This window comes from Hippocampus bargibanti, linkage group LG19, assembly GCF_051943395.1.
Source record: "Hippocampus bargibanti isolate YZ-2025 linkage group LG19, ASM5194339v1, whole genome shotgun sequence".
Lineage (NCBI taxonomy): Eukaryota > Metazoa > Chordata > Actinopteri > Syngnathiformes > Syngnathidae > Hippocampus > Hippocampus bargibanti.
Window position 1 is genome coordinate 13,056,451 of NC_142752.1, and position 15,933 is coordinate 13,072,383.

Consider the following 15,933-nt stretch of genomic DNA (forward strand, 5'->3'; position numbering starts at 1 on the left):
AAGTGGCACTATACAGTTTCATTTTGGCTACTGTTGAAGAGTTCAAAGAGTTAATGGCTTGGGGGAAGAAGCTGTTTAAATGTCTGCTGGATTTGGTGCGCATGGATCGGTAGCGCCTGCCTGAGGGGAGTAGCTGGAAAAGGTGGTGGGCAGGGTGCGGAGGGTCTAGTAGGATTTTCCGCGCCCTTGTTCGGATTCTTGCAGTGTGTATCACCAATAAACAATGCATTGTTTCTGCAGCTGAACATGATTTAACCTATTATTAAAAAGAATTACTGTAATGATTTTTAATTCCGGGTTACTCTCATGCAATTTACTTTGGAGTCAGCCAATCCACCATGAAGCGACTCCAGCTGGTCCAGAATGCTGCTGCTCGCCTCTTGACTGGTACTCGTAAGAGGGAACACATTACTCAGACTCTGGCATCCTTTCACTGGCTCCCTATACATTTGAGAGTTATTTTAAATACAGTAAAGTCTCGTTATATCAATATTCTCGGGAGTTGGAAAAAATATCGATATATCCGATCCTGCGGCATGTAAATTTTCTCCTTGCGTTCATAGAAATAGTATCATAATAAGCAGTACTATCGATATAACCGATATCAATATAACGAGACTTTACTGTATATTATTATTTCTTATCAAATCTTTAAATGGCGTCACTCCTTCTTACCTCTCCAAGATCATTCATCCCTCCACACCTCCCCTCAGGTCTGCTGACCAGGCATTATTAGATATGACAAAAAAACTAAATGGAGGCTCAGAGGGGATGGAGCCTTTTCCGTTACTGCTCCCACTCTCTGAAATGACCGACCACTGAACATTCGGCAAGCCCCCTCGCTGCCCATCTTTAAAACCTGCCTGAAAACTCATTTGTACTCTATTTCCTGTCTATAATAGTTTTCCACGTTAAGGACTCTGTTAAAGCTTCATTTGTTGTTAAAGCACTATATAAATCAATATGTATTGTATTGTATAATTAGTTAAATGTCAAAAGTAAAATATCCCGAAAAAATGAAAAAAAAAACGTCTAAAATAAATTGGTGGTCAAATAGTATGAGACTTGAGCTCAGAGAATTACTTTCATGAGTTTTGCTTCTTCTTTCCCTCTTCTTTTGGGTTATTTTTAGAGGGGAATTAGTGATGAATAAGATGGAAAGTGTGATCACCACAGTACGGAATAGGAAAGCGAGTACTTGTGAGAAGATTCGCAAATCTTTACGAGTATGTTCGAACACACTCGCAGATACGTTCAAAAAAATTCACAACTATGTAAGTTACTCGTAAGGGCTCAGTGCAAAAGATGTAGCACGTGACCAAAAGTGCCTTGGGGTATTTAAGTGCACATGTGCGAGTAGAAAAAAAAGGTAATTTTCCCAGCATTTGGCCTACAATATACCAACACGTTTAAAAAGTAAGTAAACAGACAATCTTTCAACATAATTTTTGAGTTGCAGTGCATTATATATACTGTGTGTGTGTGTATGTCTGTTTAGTTAATTTTCAAACGTGTTGGTATATATATATATATATATATATATATATATATATATATATATATATATACATACAGTAAAGTCTTGTTATATCGATACTCAAGGGAGTCCGAAAAAAATATCGATATAACCGGGACTATCGATATATCCGATATCGATATAACGAGACGGATCGGTTATATCGATATTACGATACTATTTCGGCGCAGGTCGGATATATCGATAGTCCCGGTTATATCGATATTTTTTCGGACTCCCTTGGATATAGATATAACGAGACTTTACTGTATATATGGCGGCCCGGTAGTCGAGTGGTTAGCACACCGGCTTCACAGTGCAGAGGTCGCCGGTTCGCGTCCCGGTCCAGCCTCCCTGTGTGGAGTTTGCATGTTCTCCCCGGACCCGCGTGGGTTTTCTCCGGGTCCTCCGGGTTCCTCCCACACTCAAAAAAAAATGCATGGCAGGCAGATTGACCACTCCAAATTTGTCCCTAGGTGTGAGTGTGAGATTGACTGTTGTATGTCTTCGTGTGCCCTGCGATTGGCTGGCAACCAATTCAGGGTGTCCCCCGCCTCGTGCCCGAATATATATATATATATAAATATATATATATATATATATATATATATATATATATATATATATATATATATATATATATAGATAGATAGATATATATATATACAGTAAAGTCTCGTTATATCGATATTCAAGGGAGTCCGAAAAAATATCGATATAACCGGCACTATCTGAAATGCGATGTTGATAAAGTCTTTTTTTTGACATTTGTCAGAAAGAAAGAATAGGGAATGAAACCAATAATTCTCAAGATACAAAAAGGAGAGGAGTAGCAGTACCTTACATTGCAGGAGTTTCTGAAAAATTACAAAGAGTCCTTTGGCAACATAAAATTCCAACTTATTTCAAACCGATAAACACGTTAAGGCAAAAATTAGTGCATCCAAAAGATAGGCTACCAAATGAAAAACAAAGTAATGTAGTTTATTCCATACTTTGTAAGAATGAAAATTGTAAAGAGCAGTACATTGGGGAGACTCAACAAATTCTCAAAAAAAGACTATCAACATCGCAGGGATAATACAAGTGGGCCTCAATCGGCAGTACATTTGCACCTAAAAGCTAGCAACCACTCATTTGACGACAATGAGGTTAAAATCTTAGCGAAAGAACATAGATGGTTTGAAAGGGGGGTAAAAGAAGCGATTCTTATAAAACAACAAAATCCTTCTTTAAACCGGTCTGGTGGGGTGAGGTTCAATTTGGATCGTTCATACAATAGCCTGCTTAGGCAAAACAGGTTAGGCAACATTCGTAACGCTGATGAGGTGATACCGGTGGGAGTGGGGGAAATAGGCCAGTCGTTAGTCAGGAATGTAGGAACAATCAGTGGGGCCACAGGGCTCCCCCCAACCTGAGAGTAGGGACCTATCATAGCTGTGTCCGGCGCCGCCATGCCTGGACATTAGGGATATATAAATAGGGCCGATACGACCAGTCAGACTTTAGTTCGCTGACGAAGCCTCTTGGATAGGAGGCGAAATGTCCGAAACCTTCAAAATTGTACAGATGACGGCTGAAGAAACCTTCTCATCTATGGACCACTCCTGTACGACTGAGAGCTTACACAGACGTATTCATAGTAACGCACCACATTTGAACTGAGGCTGAACACGAGCGTGTGGTGTTTATTTTCCAGTTCCACAATAGTAAAATTATCAGCAAAAAGCTCCAAGTAGGCGATCGACGTGTGCATTCAATGAGAAGGGGTATGGAAAGTAGCGCCGGCTGGAGCACGTTCGGTCGTGTGCTTCCACCGAAGATCACTTTCGCCAGATCCGAAGGTCGTGTGCTTGATGGACCGGCCGTGGTGGGTGTGTATTATGAAAATAGTGCTTATTATAAGGATTAATTTTCATAAATATGACGTTCGTATGATGAAAAGTTCGTATTATAAGGTGTTCGTAAGTTGGTCTCACTATATATATATATATATATATTGGATTGGATTGGATTGGATTGGATTTGCCTTTATTAGTCTCGCAGTGGAGAAATTTACATTTCACAGCAGCAAAGTTATGAAAGAAATGAAAGTAGAAAACATATATATATATATATATATATATATATATATAGTGATACATTGGCTTACGAATTTAATTGGTTCCCAGACAGAGTGTGTAAGGCGAAAAGTGTGTATCCCAAAAATTAATTCCCCATTAAAATGAGAATAAGTTCCCAGGTCCCCATAAAACATAATTTTCTACTTTCTAATTTTCTAAGCCTTAAAACTAAACAAAATATACAGTAAAGTCTCGTTATATCGATATTCAAGGGAGTCCGAAAAAATATCGATATAACCGGGACTATCGATATATCCGACCCTGTTTGCATGTAATTTTCTCTGTGCGTGCATAGAAATAGTATCGATATAACCGGGACTATCGATATATCCGATATTGATATAACGAGACTTTACTGTCCCTTATTTTATGTATAATAAATGTGCTATGGTATTATAATTAAAGACATAAACAGTACTGTATAATAAATGGAATGGAGTGTCTGGTTTCAGCAGCTTAAACACTTGATGAGGAACGTAGCCTTCTTCTTTCACAATGTTGAGGAATGATCCCTTGTCGGTGCTTTCTCTGTGATAATTTTACCTAGTTCCTCATCAATTGTGTTTTGTTTAGCTGGGTTGATAGCTTTTTGCATCAGGTGTACAGATGGCTTGTGCGGGTTATTTGTGGAGCCTGATTGATGGGATATTTTAACCTTGCAGTCTACACTCTGCCTTTGAACTATCGAAGTTGAAATGAGTCCAACTTTCACTGCTTTCTAGCCATTTGCTCATTCTCTCTCTGTCATCTGCATGTCTTTTTAAGGCAGAGGTCGGGAACCTTTTTGACTAAGAGAGCCATAAAAGTAAAATGTTTTTCAGTGAAAGCCACACACACGCGAGTGCGCGCACACACACACACACACGCGTGCGCATGCAAACACGCGCGGCCACGTTTCAACAAAATGTCAGAATGTATTATTTAAAATAACTTTATGATAGTACTCACCGTTAACATGAATGGTTTTCCGTTCATCATGATTGATAAAAATCCAGGCAAACGATCGGAATGAAAGTCAACTTGCCGGGTCCAGAGGAGAAGTTACTGCTAGCTAGCCTGCACACGGCTCATTAGCTTCCACACTTGCTATCTGCAATATACTTCTTGCAGAAGTATATTGATGCTAACCTTAACATGGGGCTTGTTAAAATATCACTGACATTCGACTGAATTAATCGCGAATCTTCCGGTGCATTCAAGCTGGAGCGTACTCGTCATTTTTTTTCACTCGTCAGGAGCATTTAAAGGGGCGTTTACCTGTTTCAACATGAAGGCCAGTATCAACCAATCAAAATTGCGCTTTCCGCCAACTGCAGCCCCAACAGGAAATGAACGGCGAAAAAGCGAGAATATGTATTTAGTTTTATTGGCGAGCCATATGCAATCATCAAAAGAGCCATATGTGGCTCGCGAGCCATAGTTTCCGACCCCTGCTTTAAGGTTTAACGGCCTCACTCTCTCTCTCTCTGTCTGTAACTCCAACCCCCTCACCGCTGCGTTCTTGATCACGTAGCTTTAAACGAAGACTGGGGGTGGGGAATAGAGGGAAAAACAGTCGGCTGCCATTTTGTTTTTAGGAGAACGGACTCGTTCGCCAACGACACATCACTAATTGTGGCGCTCCGTGTGTATCCCAAAGAATAAGCTCGTATGCCAAGGTAAAATGTTCATATGTTCATAAATTCAACGTTCGTAAACCGAAAAGTTTATAAGCCAAGGGGTTTGTAAACCGAGGTATCACTGTATTTCAAAAAACGACCTAAAAAAACTAAAGTCCTACATTTACGAGTACACTCGCCCGTAACCTAACTTACCTAGACTTTTTTTGATCGCAAGGACTAACTAGTGTGGTGAGAGGAAATTTATATCAGATAATTATAGATTTCATACATTTGCCCTCTCTGCCACCGTGGCAGTTGGAAAAAACTGCCCGTGAGGGATCTGTCATGTCCATCATTTCCAGCTTTCACATGTATCTAATGTCCCTTTTCATCAAAGTGAAATGTAAATTCCTTTGGATGGAATGTTAACTGATCACTCATCTCAACTGTTAATCCATTTATTTGGCATTGCAATGAGTCTGCCATAATGTCTGTGTAAACAAATGCACGTGGGGGACCGTCAGATGATATCCAAAGCTCTTTTCATACATTTCCATTGCGAAATTGGAAACGGGTGACCCAAGTCATATGACTTGACTTCAGTCAGACTCGAGTTGCTATTTTTAGGACAAAAAAACTTGGGAAAGACTTGCCTTGGGACTTCATATCTGAATGACTCAACTTGAACATGACGTCACAAGTATGAGTGTTAATCGTTTCAATTTTGTATTTCAAACACAGTTTGCATTAAAATGATTTTTTTGTTTCATTCACGCCAACCCCTGTGATGGTACACTGTATATAAAAATGGATGGATGCCTGTTCAGTTTGTAGGTTTTACTGTAGGTGTGATAGTAAACAAGAGAGAGTGAGGCCATTCTCCAAAAACGAAAATGGCAGCCGCCTTTTTTTGTCCTCTAAAATTATGTTTTGTGGCAGGGGTGGGCACTCCTAGTCCTGGAGGGCCACCCTCCTGCATGTTTTACAAGTCTCCCTACAATACACCTACACAAGGAGACTTGTGTAACATGCAGGAGGGTGGCCCTCCAGGACTAGGAGTGCCCACCCCTGTTTTATGGGGACCTGGGAACTGATTATTCTCATTTTCATGGTTTCCCATGGGAAATTATTTTTTGAGATACACACTTTTCGCCTTACACACTCTGTCTGGGAACCAATTAAGTTCGTACGCCAAGGTATCACTGTACCTCAATTAATGTCAAATGTGACTTGAAAGAGTATATTTAAGTCCAGCCAGATAAGGTTGCCAGCCAACTGTTATTTTATTTTTTCGGACTTTGCTGGGATGAGATATTATTTTCAAAAATTTGATAATTAAATAGGATTAAAATGTACCAACTAGGCTGAGCAGCCATCCTCTCCATGTAGTCTTTGGCAAGATCCAGTGCTCCAGTTCTATGTGGGTAAAGCAGGCAGAACATGGAGAGCACACCTAAGTTGTTTCCATAAACCTCATTCCATCTGGCACTGAAGTCTATCGGGCTCCAGGGGGGCAGGTACTCTTCTGGGCGTTCCAGCATGGTTTCTCCGGCCTCGCGGATCCGTCTTGCCATTTCCTTATGAGTGCTTCCGGCAGCCATCTGAAGCTCTATAATGTCCGTCCGATCGAAATACAGCATTGGGTGCCCATTGTAGTTGCCTCCCATGAAAGGGATTCCCCCACTTGGGTCTGCTGCAGTCGGAAGGAGCAGGAGGAACAGCAGACTTAAGAGGAAGACTGTGGGGGCCCCACGAGTGTGGGTTCTCATCGTCTCATCAGAGTGGGGGCAGTGACATTGCCAAAGGAGTTCAACTGAGAGGGGAAAGGGATAGGAAGAAATCATCACATTCTCTTCACAAAAGCTCCACATTCTAAGAATAATCAAAGACAGCTGTTGATCGCTGAGCTTCTCCAACAGAAATACTCCATTACTCAGCACAAAACCCAAAGTCTTAGTTGTTCCATCTTTATATATTGCCATGATAGAGACAATTGTGGCTATTGTTTTCCCCTTTCTAAATTGATTAATCATGTTCATATAAAGCCAAATACTGCACAATTAGACTAGGAATGCATACTAATATGACCAGACGAGGAGGTCTGCTGATTTCTGAAGAACCATTACTCTCTCAGTTGAAACGGTCTTAAAAATTGTTTTCAAGTGAGTAAATTCCATGAGCTTAGCAGAGCTCTTGGCAATAGCCAGCTGGATAAACAGAGAACTGAAAAACAACTTCCCAATTCTTAGATGTAATTCTGTCCCTTTGTTCAATTGTTTTTCAATCACATATGAATTACTGTCAGTGATTAGTAATCAGGAAGAAAATGACCACGAATACAAATGAATTGCATTTTATTTCCATATCTTTAGACCAGTGTTTGAAATAACGTCTGCCCGGAGGCGCAGTGCGCACAACTTTCAAAATGTCTCGGCCCGCGTGGCCGACAACTTCTTCAAGAAAAAAAATAAAGATTTTTTTCAAATCAAACGTTTGTTTTATTCAATAAAGCAAAAGCTAGAAGCCAACCGCTACAAGCCATGTGGACTCCTCTTTCTAAACGCCTTTCAAAACTTTCAAGTACACTTTACAGTCACGGTATAGTCCGAAGCACGAAACAGGATTCTGATTGGCTGCCGTGCCGAGTATGCAAATTGCATACTCGGCACTGCTTAAAAATAGGAGTCCACCTGGTTTTGAGCAGACAACGCGACACAAACATTGCATTGTGCACCATGACGACAAATGACAACTGGAGCTTCTGCAAGGGAGCATTTGTGGTAGGTACTTCCTTCATTTCAAAAAATCCTTTATACTTCGCAACAATGTTTAATGTTTTGTTTTGCGATTAGTCGTCTTATTGTGTTTCAAGTTGTGAAAAATGGGGCAGGCAACTTTATGGCCGGGCAGGCAACTTTTCAGAGTTGACTGCCGGGGTGTCCGCTAACTTTTTGTCATGAGTTTCAGACACTGCTTTAGACATAGTTATGTTGCTGGTGTGATGGAAAAGATCTTCTTTCCCTTTGGGCTTGCCACAGCGAATCAGTGTCCTCCATCTTCAGAGGTTTGATTTGCATGTTTGTTTTGGCCAAGCTTTTACGTCTGATGCCCTTCCTGACACAACCCTCTGTATTTATCTGGGCTTGGGACCGGCACAAGAAGACTTATGTCCCCTTGTGGCTACAGAACAAGCAACTCGATGAACTTAAAGATGAAGATGCTCAGTAAAAGGCTCCCAAACACAAAATGGTCATCGGCCCAGCAGCATTCAAGCAAAGCAAAATTATACTCACCATTTGATGACAATGATACGATGTTGGAGAAAACTTAGCACATACAAAACCCAAGTATATTGAAAGAGCATCTTCATTTCAAGTTTTAAATGAGTGACTGTGTTGAAAGGCCTTTAGAAACAAGTTGAACAAACTCTTGAAACAAACATTCAAACATAATATATTCAGGAGTTAGGAAGGAATCACCTCATCAAATGTCAGGACAGGATTTATGCGAATAAGTAATGACCAAAAGAGATTTACTTTTAACTTAATTGTGATACATATTGACATAACTGTCAGTAAAAAAATGATTAAGTAATATTTCTGAAAAACAAATTCACATAACGTTTTATAACAATTACTACTACGATTATACGTAATTACACAACTTTTTTAAAGTCTTTGTAGTTCTATATCACGTGTTATTTGACCGTAAACTGAATAAAAATATTGATGATAACGTAATCACGCTGATTAAATCTTCTTTTCCTTTCGGCTTTTCCCTTGACGGGGTCGCCACAGCAAATCAGTGTCCTCCATCTTTAGAGGTTTGATCCGCATGTTTGTTTTGGCCAAGCTTTTACGTCGGATGCCCTTCCTGACACAACCCTCTGTATTTATCCGGGCTTGGGACCGGCACAAGAAGACTTATGTCCCTTTGTGGCTACAGAACAAGCAACTTACTCAGTAAAAGGCGCCCAAACACAAAATGGTCATCGGCACAGCAACATTAAACAGTGCTGTAAAATAAAGTTTTATTTACCTTTTTGATGGTCTGTAGCACCTTATAATGTAGTGTGCCTTATACTACTACTACTAATAATAATAATACATGACATTTTAAGCACCTTTCAAAGCTCTCAAGGACACCCCACAGTCACAGACAAGCATAGGTACTATAATAAATAAAATACAATCACCAATAGAATGCAATAAATAAAATACAATATATGCTAATTACTCGCTTGAATCGCACAAAAAATATCCCCCAAATCATCGATGATTGTTTATCTAAAGTCAAAAGTGGGGAGTTTTTTTTTATATAAATTAAACATTTATATGATGATTACTCGCTTCAATCACACAAAAATATCCTACCAAAATAATTGATTTGTGTTTATCTAGAGTAAAACGTTTGGAAGTTTTTTTTGTATAAATTAAAGATTTATATGCTAATTACTCGCTTGAATGGCACAAAAATATCCCCCAAATCATCAATGATTGTTTATCTAAAGTCAAAAGTGGGGAATTTTTTTTATATAAATTAAAGATTTATATGTTCATTACTCGCTTGAATAATCACGCTGATTAAATAAATATCCCAAAAATGTTTGAATGTTTCCACGCAGATTAATTCCTAAAATGAAACTCATACTCCGAGGGCCCATGTTTTACATTTTCAAGAAAACTAAACAACCGATATTTTTGGTGAGGGAACAATGCGAGCGAAACCTGTCAATATAGCGAGCTATGGCAACCGACCACTCAATCGAAACATACTCAACAACGTCGTCATTGGATCCTGTCAAAATATTTGCTTTTAATAAGAAATTGACGTGATTTTTCTTAATGCACACATTGTGACATGGATTCGGCAGTACCTTTCTTTGGAACATTTGAAGGAACTACTGGAAAACAATTTCTCGATGATGCCAAAAATACAATACGATTATCCAAAAGTACCCCCCCCCCCCCTCCCTTGACGACAAATTACAGCTTTGAGGGACTTTCGGTTGCGTTCACCTTACCTGTCGGAAAATGAGTTCAGCAAGTTTATTCCGGTCATTTCAAAATTCATACAGCAGCAACATCGATGTCAAGGTGAAAAAGAATTTATGGATTTAGAGCAAGCAGCGCAAAAGAATTTAGGGGCGAGGGAACATCGTTGCAAACGGGGAAAAAGGGGGAGGGTGAAGGGCGATTTTAAAGGAGACCTTGATTTTTTTCTTTTTCAGATCCCCGCCCCTTCCCCCGACCCACGGATACAGTCGCTCGTGTTGATTTAAAATGTCTGTCGTGTTAGTGGTTTAAGAAATACGGATGAGGATTAGGGCCACTGAAAAAAAATAAGAGGAAAAAGATTCTGACTTTTTACTCAGAATTCTGACTTTATTCTCAAAATTCTGACTTTATTCTCAGAATTCTCGCTTTAAAGTCAGAATTCTAACCTTATTCACAATATCCCGCCTTTAAAGTCAGCATTCTCACTTCAGAATAAAGTCAGAATTCTGAGAATAAAGTTAGAATTCTGAGAATAAAGTCAGAATCTTGCCAACCTTATTTTTTTTCTACAGTGGCCCTAATCCTCTTCCGTAATAATCGAAGCCAAATGTTTTGATAAATTGAATCAAAATCTATGACATGGTTGGGTTTACCTGAGTCTCACGGCACATTCTACGAAATTAAGTATGAGCCTTTTGTTAAGAAAAGTAGATTGTATCCTCATTTTATCGAAGGCTGGCTAACTGGATTGCTTTATAATAGGTCAATTGACAAAGTTAATTTACTGATGCAATCTTCAAGTCAAGTCAGTAAACATTAGCTATCTACCTAGCTAGAGAGCTAGCTATTAGCAATATAGCTAGCTAGCTAGCTAGCTATTTGAGTCAGGAAACATATTACAGTGAGACCTCGGCTTACGAACACCTTGCCGTACGAAATTTTTGGTTTACGAACATCAAATTTATGAAAATTAAACGTTGGAATATGCACTACTTTTCGCGATACACACTCACCACGGCTGGCGGAGTGATCTTTGGATCTGGCGGAGTGATCTTCGGATCTTCGGCGGAAGCACACGAACGAACAGCGCTCCATCCGGCGCACCTTTCCACACCCCCTCCCTCTGAATTCACACGTCGATCGCCTCCGAGGAGATTTTTCCAGATAATTTTACTATTAGGAAATGAATGCAAGATGATCCCCTAATAATCACCGTCGAGGAGAAGGAGATCATTGAGAAACACGAACGAGGTGTGCGTTTGTGGTATCACATGTGCACACCGCGGCTGTCATGTGAATCTCAGCCTGACATATCTCTCATGCTGTGTGTCACTTCCCTGAGAGTAACTTTCTACGAGCATTCTACAAATAAACAGCCCGGTACCGACCATCATTGCCATCCTTTGCCTAAAAGCTTTACACAAAGGCGTTAGTCGATGCTTTCACGTGACTAATGACACCCAAATTGTCACGTGCGAGTTGACAGCTGGGGTGGGGCCGCCGCTCGCGACCTCCGCCAGCCGAAGAAGACACTTCAATTTCATTTCAACGAGTCGCTGTCACCTCACCAGTGACATGATTACAACGCCTCGCGCCTCGCTGTGTCTTGTGCCGGCAAGTCCAAGAGTTTGCTTTGCCCAAGGTGATTGTTAGCGCGATCGCGTAAGTTTGGTGCTCTCCGGGATCACGAATGTGCTGGACGGATCGCCCCACCCGCCTTCTTTTGTCGCGTTTTATTCCGCATCCGTGGAATCATCGGACTCACGCCTTTTTTTGTAATAAAATCTCTGCCAGCACCTACGGGACTCGAAGTGGATGCAGATGACATCGATTAGCTTGTTGCTGACCATAATGAGGTCCTCAAAACAGAGGATTTGATTTGCCTTCCAGAGGACAAGCAGAAGCAGTCCATTCAGGAGTTGATGTGAAAGCTTTTATTGAACAGTTCCATCCAGAAAAGGCTATGAGAATCATCAACATGATGAATGATAATGTGATGCCTCAGTTTTGTAAGATCTTACAAGTCAGAAAGCAACAGGTGTCAATTAAGAGTAAATGTAAATAAAGTGACTTTATTATGCAGTGCAGTGTATTGCTTTCATTACAATACAATAGCACATTTATTATACATAGAATAAGGTATGTTGTGTGTAGTTTTAAGGCAAGGGTCCCCAAACTTTTTCCTGTGAGGGCCACATAACTTTTCCCTTCTCTGATGGGGGGCCGGTGTCAGTTTGTCACAGAAAAAGTTTGACGATCGTAGGGGAGCTTAAAAAATGTATTGCTTTCCAGAAAGCCACACATAACCAAATAACCCTTTCCAGGTTCTTTACAGAAAAAAGTCAGGAAACAAATAATAACACTATTAATGAAATAAATAATAACTAAATAACCCTATCTGAGTTCTTCACAGAAAGAAAACAGGAAATAAATAACACTATTTATGAAATAAATAACCCTCTCTAGGTTCTTCATAGAAATACAGGAAATAAATAACACTATTAAATAAATAATAACTAAATAACTCTCTCTGTGTTCTTCATAGAAAAAAAGCCATGGAACATTAACTTTCTGTTGTGCCATGCACAATCTGTTTTTTTTTTGTTGAAGAAAGCATCCCATAATTTTCAGACATTCACACTACACTGTGTTCCAAAGTCAATACTCAACTCAATTCAAATCTATTAAAGGACAACCGACACCCCTTTTTTGTTTCCTACCTTACATCAGAAAACGTTTTATTGCATCTAAAATACCCAAAACACAGTCAAATGCAAAACACCAATAAAAATGACTTAAAGCAGGGGTACCCAAAATTTTTCCTGTGAGGGCCACATAACTTTTCCCTTCTGTGATGGGGGGCCGGTGTCAGTTTGTAACAGAAAAAGTGTGACGTTCGTAGGGGAGCTTAAAACAATGTGTTTTCCAGAAAGCCACACATAACCAAATAACGCTTTCAAGGTTCTTTACAGAAAAAAGTCAGAAAACAAATAACACTATTAATGAAATAAATAATAACTGAATAACCCTCTCTGAGTTCTTCACAGAAATACAGGAAATAAATAACACTATTTAAGAAAGAAATAACGAAATAACTCTCTGGGTTCTTCATAGAAAAACAGGAAATTGGATTGGATTTGCCTTTATTAGTCTCGCAGTGGAGAAATTTATATTTCAGAGCAGCAAAGTTATGAAAGAAATGAAAGTAGAAAAGCAAAACATAGGAGCTGCTAGAAAGGCAGCCACTCTCGCGGCGCCGTCTTGAAGTCAAAAGAACAAAAAAATATATATATAACAAATAACATGACAAAACAAAGACACAGAGTTATTCATTCTTAAGCACTTTCTGTACCCTCTTTGTTACATAAAGCAGTTCCAGATGAAAGAGGAGAGGATCAAAGCGTCTCTTCACCAGTGGATCAGGGACATCACGGTGGAATGTGCACGTCGACAACATGCTAAATGTTGAAAGCAAACACGCAGCTGTAGCATCCATTGACGAAAAGAGATCGTCTCACATCTCCTGTCCCCCATAAATCAGCTTCAATTTCATCCCGCGACAGAAAAATAACACTATTTATGAAAGAATTAATAACTGAATAACTCTCTCTGTGTTCTTCATAGAAAAAAAGCCATGGAACATTAACTTTCTGTTGTGCCATGCACAATCTTAACAGATAAAAGTTCAGCTCAGTTGTCACAGCAGAATCTCTCTGACACATATGAGCAGTCTCTTAAAGTTCTTGTGTTCCTTCCTTATTATGCTTTTGTAGGTTCCAGCAGGCTTGTAGACACTACTGTTTGCAGCTCTCTCTCATCAACTTCCCTGTGAAAACCACTAAGGAAGCAGGTTGAGAAAGTGAACTAAGTGATACAGCACCTACACAGCACAATACATTTCACGACCAGTATGGCTGTAAAGATGGATTTTATCCCAATAGATTTTATTATGCTTAGATTTGTTCATGCTCAGAATGACTCATTCAAGTCAGAAAAGTGAGCTTACCTATGTATGTTCATCAGTGTGAACTCTGGGCCTGCATCTGGTTGGTGAGAAGTTGAATATCAGGTTCCATTCTCGTTACAGCCAGTCTCAAGCACTGATGCAAATGTTCATCTGTCAATCTTGATCTCATCGGAGTTTTCAGCAGTTTCATGCCAGAAAAGATTTTCTCGCAGATATACGTGTTGCCAAAAAATGTGGACATTTTCATTGCGTGTTTTTTGATGTTTGGAGTAAACTCCACTACTCAAAATTTTTGAGTAGTGGAAATACATTTTATGAGTTTGACTGAACTTAAATGTTATGAGTTTGTTTGGACATAAATGTTATGAGTTTGAATGAACTTAAAAGATGTACTTTCAGTTTACTCTAATGTTTTCTTGTTATGTTAATTTTTAAGTTAAAATTAGGTTTCATATTTAAGCATAACAAACTCAAATTTATGTTACATGAAAACATATATTCATGTATACTGTACTTACATTTGCCTTCTATGTCTACAAACAAAAACCCACCTCAAATGTCTGTTTTAGTGCACATTTTTTTATTAAGGTTTAAAACAACCTTTGATAAAACATTCATGATAACAGTATCAAATGCACAGCATGTCCACGTACCAAAACAACAAATAAACCCCTGAGCAGTTCTTTTTTAGTAATTAACACAACATCGTGATAAAGATGTGAAATAAACACAACAAAACAAAACAGAAAAAAACAACAAATTATACTCTGCTGTTCTGTTAAGAAATAAATTCTCTGACAAGCATATACTTGAATAATTACAAGAGAATACATTTCAATGTACTCGTTATAAGGTGCAAATCAAAGTAAAACTTACTAAAAACAAACAGTATTCATGAAATGAAAAAAGACATTTTGGTGAGATTTACACATCAAATTATGAATAGAAAATCAGTCACAAACAGTACATCAATGTTTAGGTATACAAAGCAGAATAAAACTATGAAATTACTTATCCAGTGTTGCTTTGTTCCGTAATATTGGAGGCCTTCAATATTGCGGAACAAAGCATTTTTCAAACTTAGCAGGCGTGGTTTGAGTGGTCTGTTATCATCAAGACACAGCAGTATTTTCTGAATGAAGGTGAATGTGTGGATTAAGTTTTTGGGAGAATCTAAAAGCAGTGCATACATTAAACCAAACAAGAGGAGGTGTGTATCAGCCAATCTGGGGAGACATCTCACAATAATGCCATCGTCTATCACAACAGAAATGCTGTTGGGGTTAAACAAGATGGCGCTAGTTGTCAGTTGTCACGGAGAGAAGTGCGACAGGAATGTTTTCAATGTCTGGATCCTCTTCCCACTGCAAAATACATCAATAGACATTTGTGTTAAGTCAGGCAGTACATACATTGCATGTTTTGAAGAACTGTGAGTCATCTTCTCGTAGGTATGCATGGAGAGCACAAAGGGCCAGACTGTGTCTCGTGTATATCATGCTGTTCTTTATCAAAAGCAAGAGGAGATAAAAGCCAAGTTTTAATTTGATGAAAGCGACAGGAGCTTAACATTGCAGTACTTGTCTTCAGCATCTCAAACCCAAGACAGTGGCCTATGGAGACCTATGGAGAATTAAGTTTAGGTAAAATTCTGTTCAATATAAAAAAAATACATACATGTATTATTTTTAATATGATTCGGGTAATTAATCATGTAGCATTAATAAAA

The 15,933-nt window shown here is 39.1% G+C and overlaps 1 protein-coding gene across 3 annotated transcripts in view; it reads right to left on the bottom strand.

Moving 5' to 3' along the window:
- Positions 1-10,443, bottom strand: part of dse (dermatan sulfate epimerase) — a 32,424-nt gene extending 21,981 nt beyond the window's left edge. Inside the window, exons 1-2 of one of the 3 annotated variants that reach the window (XM_089022144.1) lie at positions 10,264-10,442; positions 6,597-7,053 (exon numbers count right to left, since the gene is read on the bottom strand). In XM_089022144.1, the coding sequence (XP_088878270.1) occupies positions 6,597-7,009 (413 nt within the window). In that variant the 5' untranslated portion in view covers positions 7,010-7,053; positions 10,264-10,442. Of the gene's footprint in view, positions 1-6,596; positions 7,054-10,263 lie in introns of those variants that run through there. The other 2 variants (XM_089022145.1, XM_089022146.1) reach the window with 2 other exon arrangements.
- Between the last annotated feature and the right edge of the window lie 5,490 nt (positions 10,444-15,933).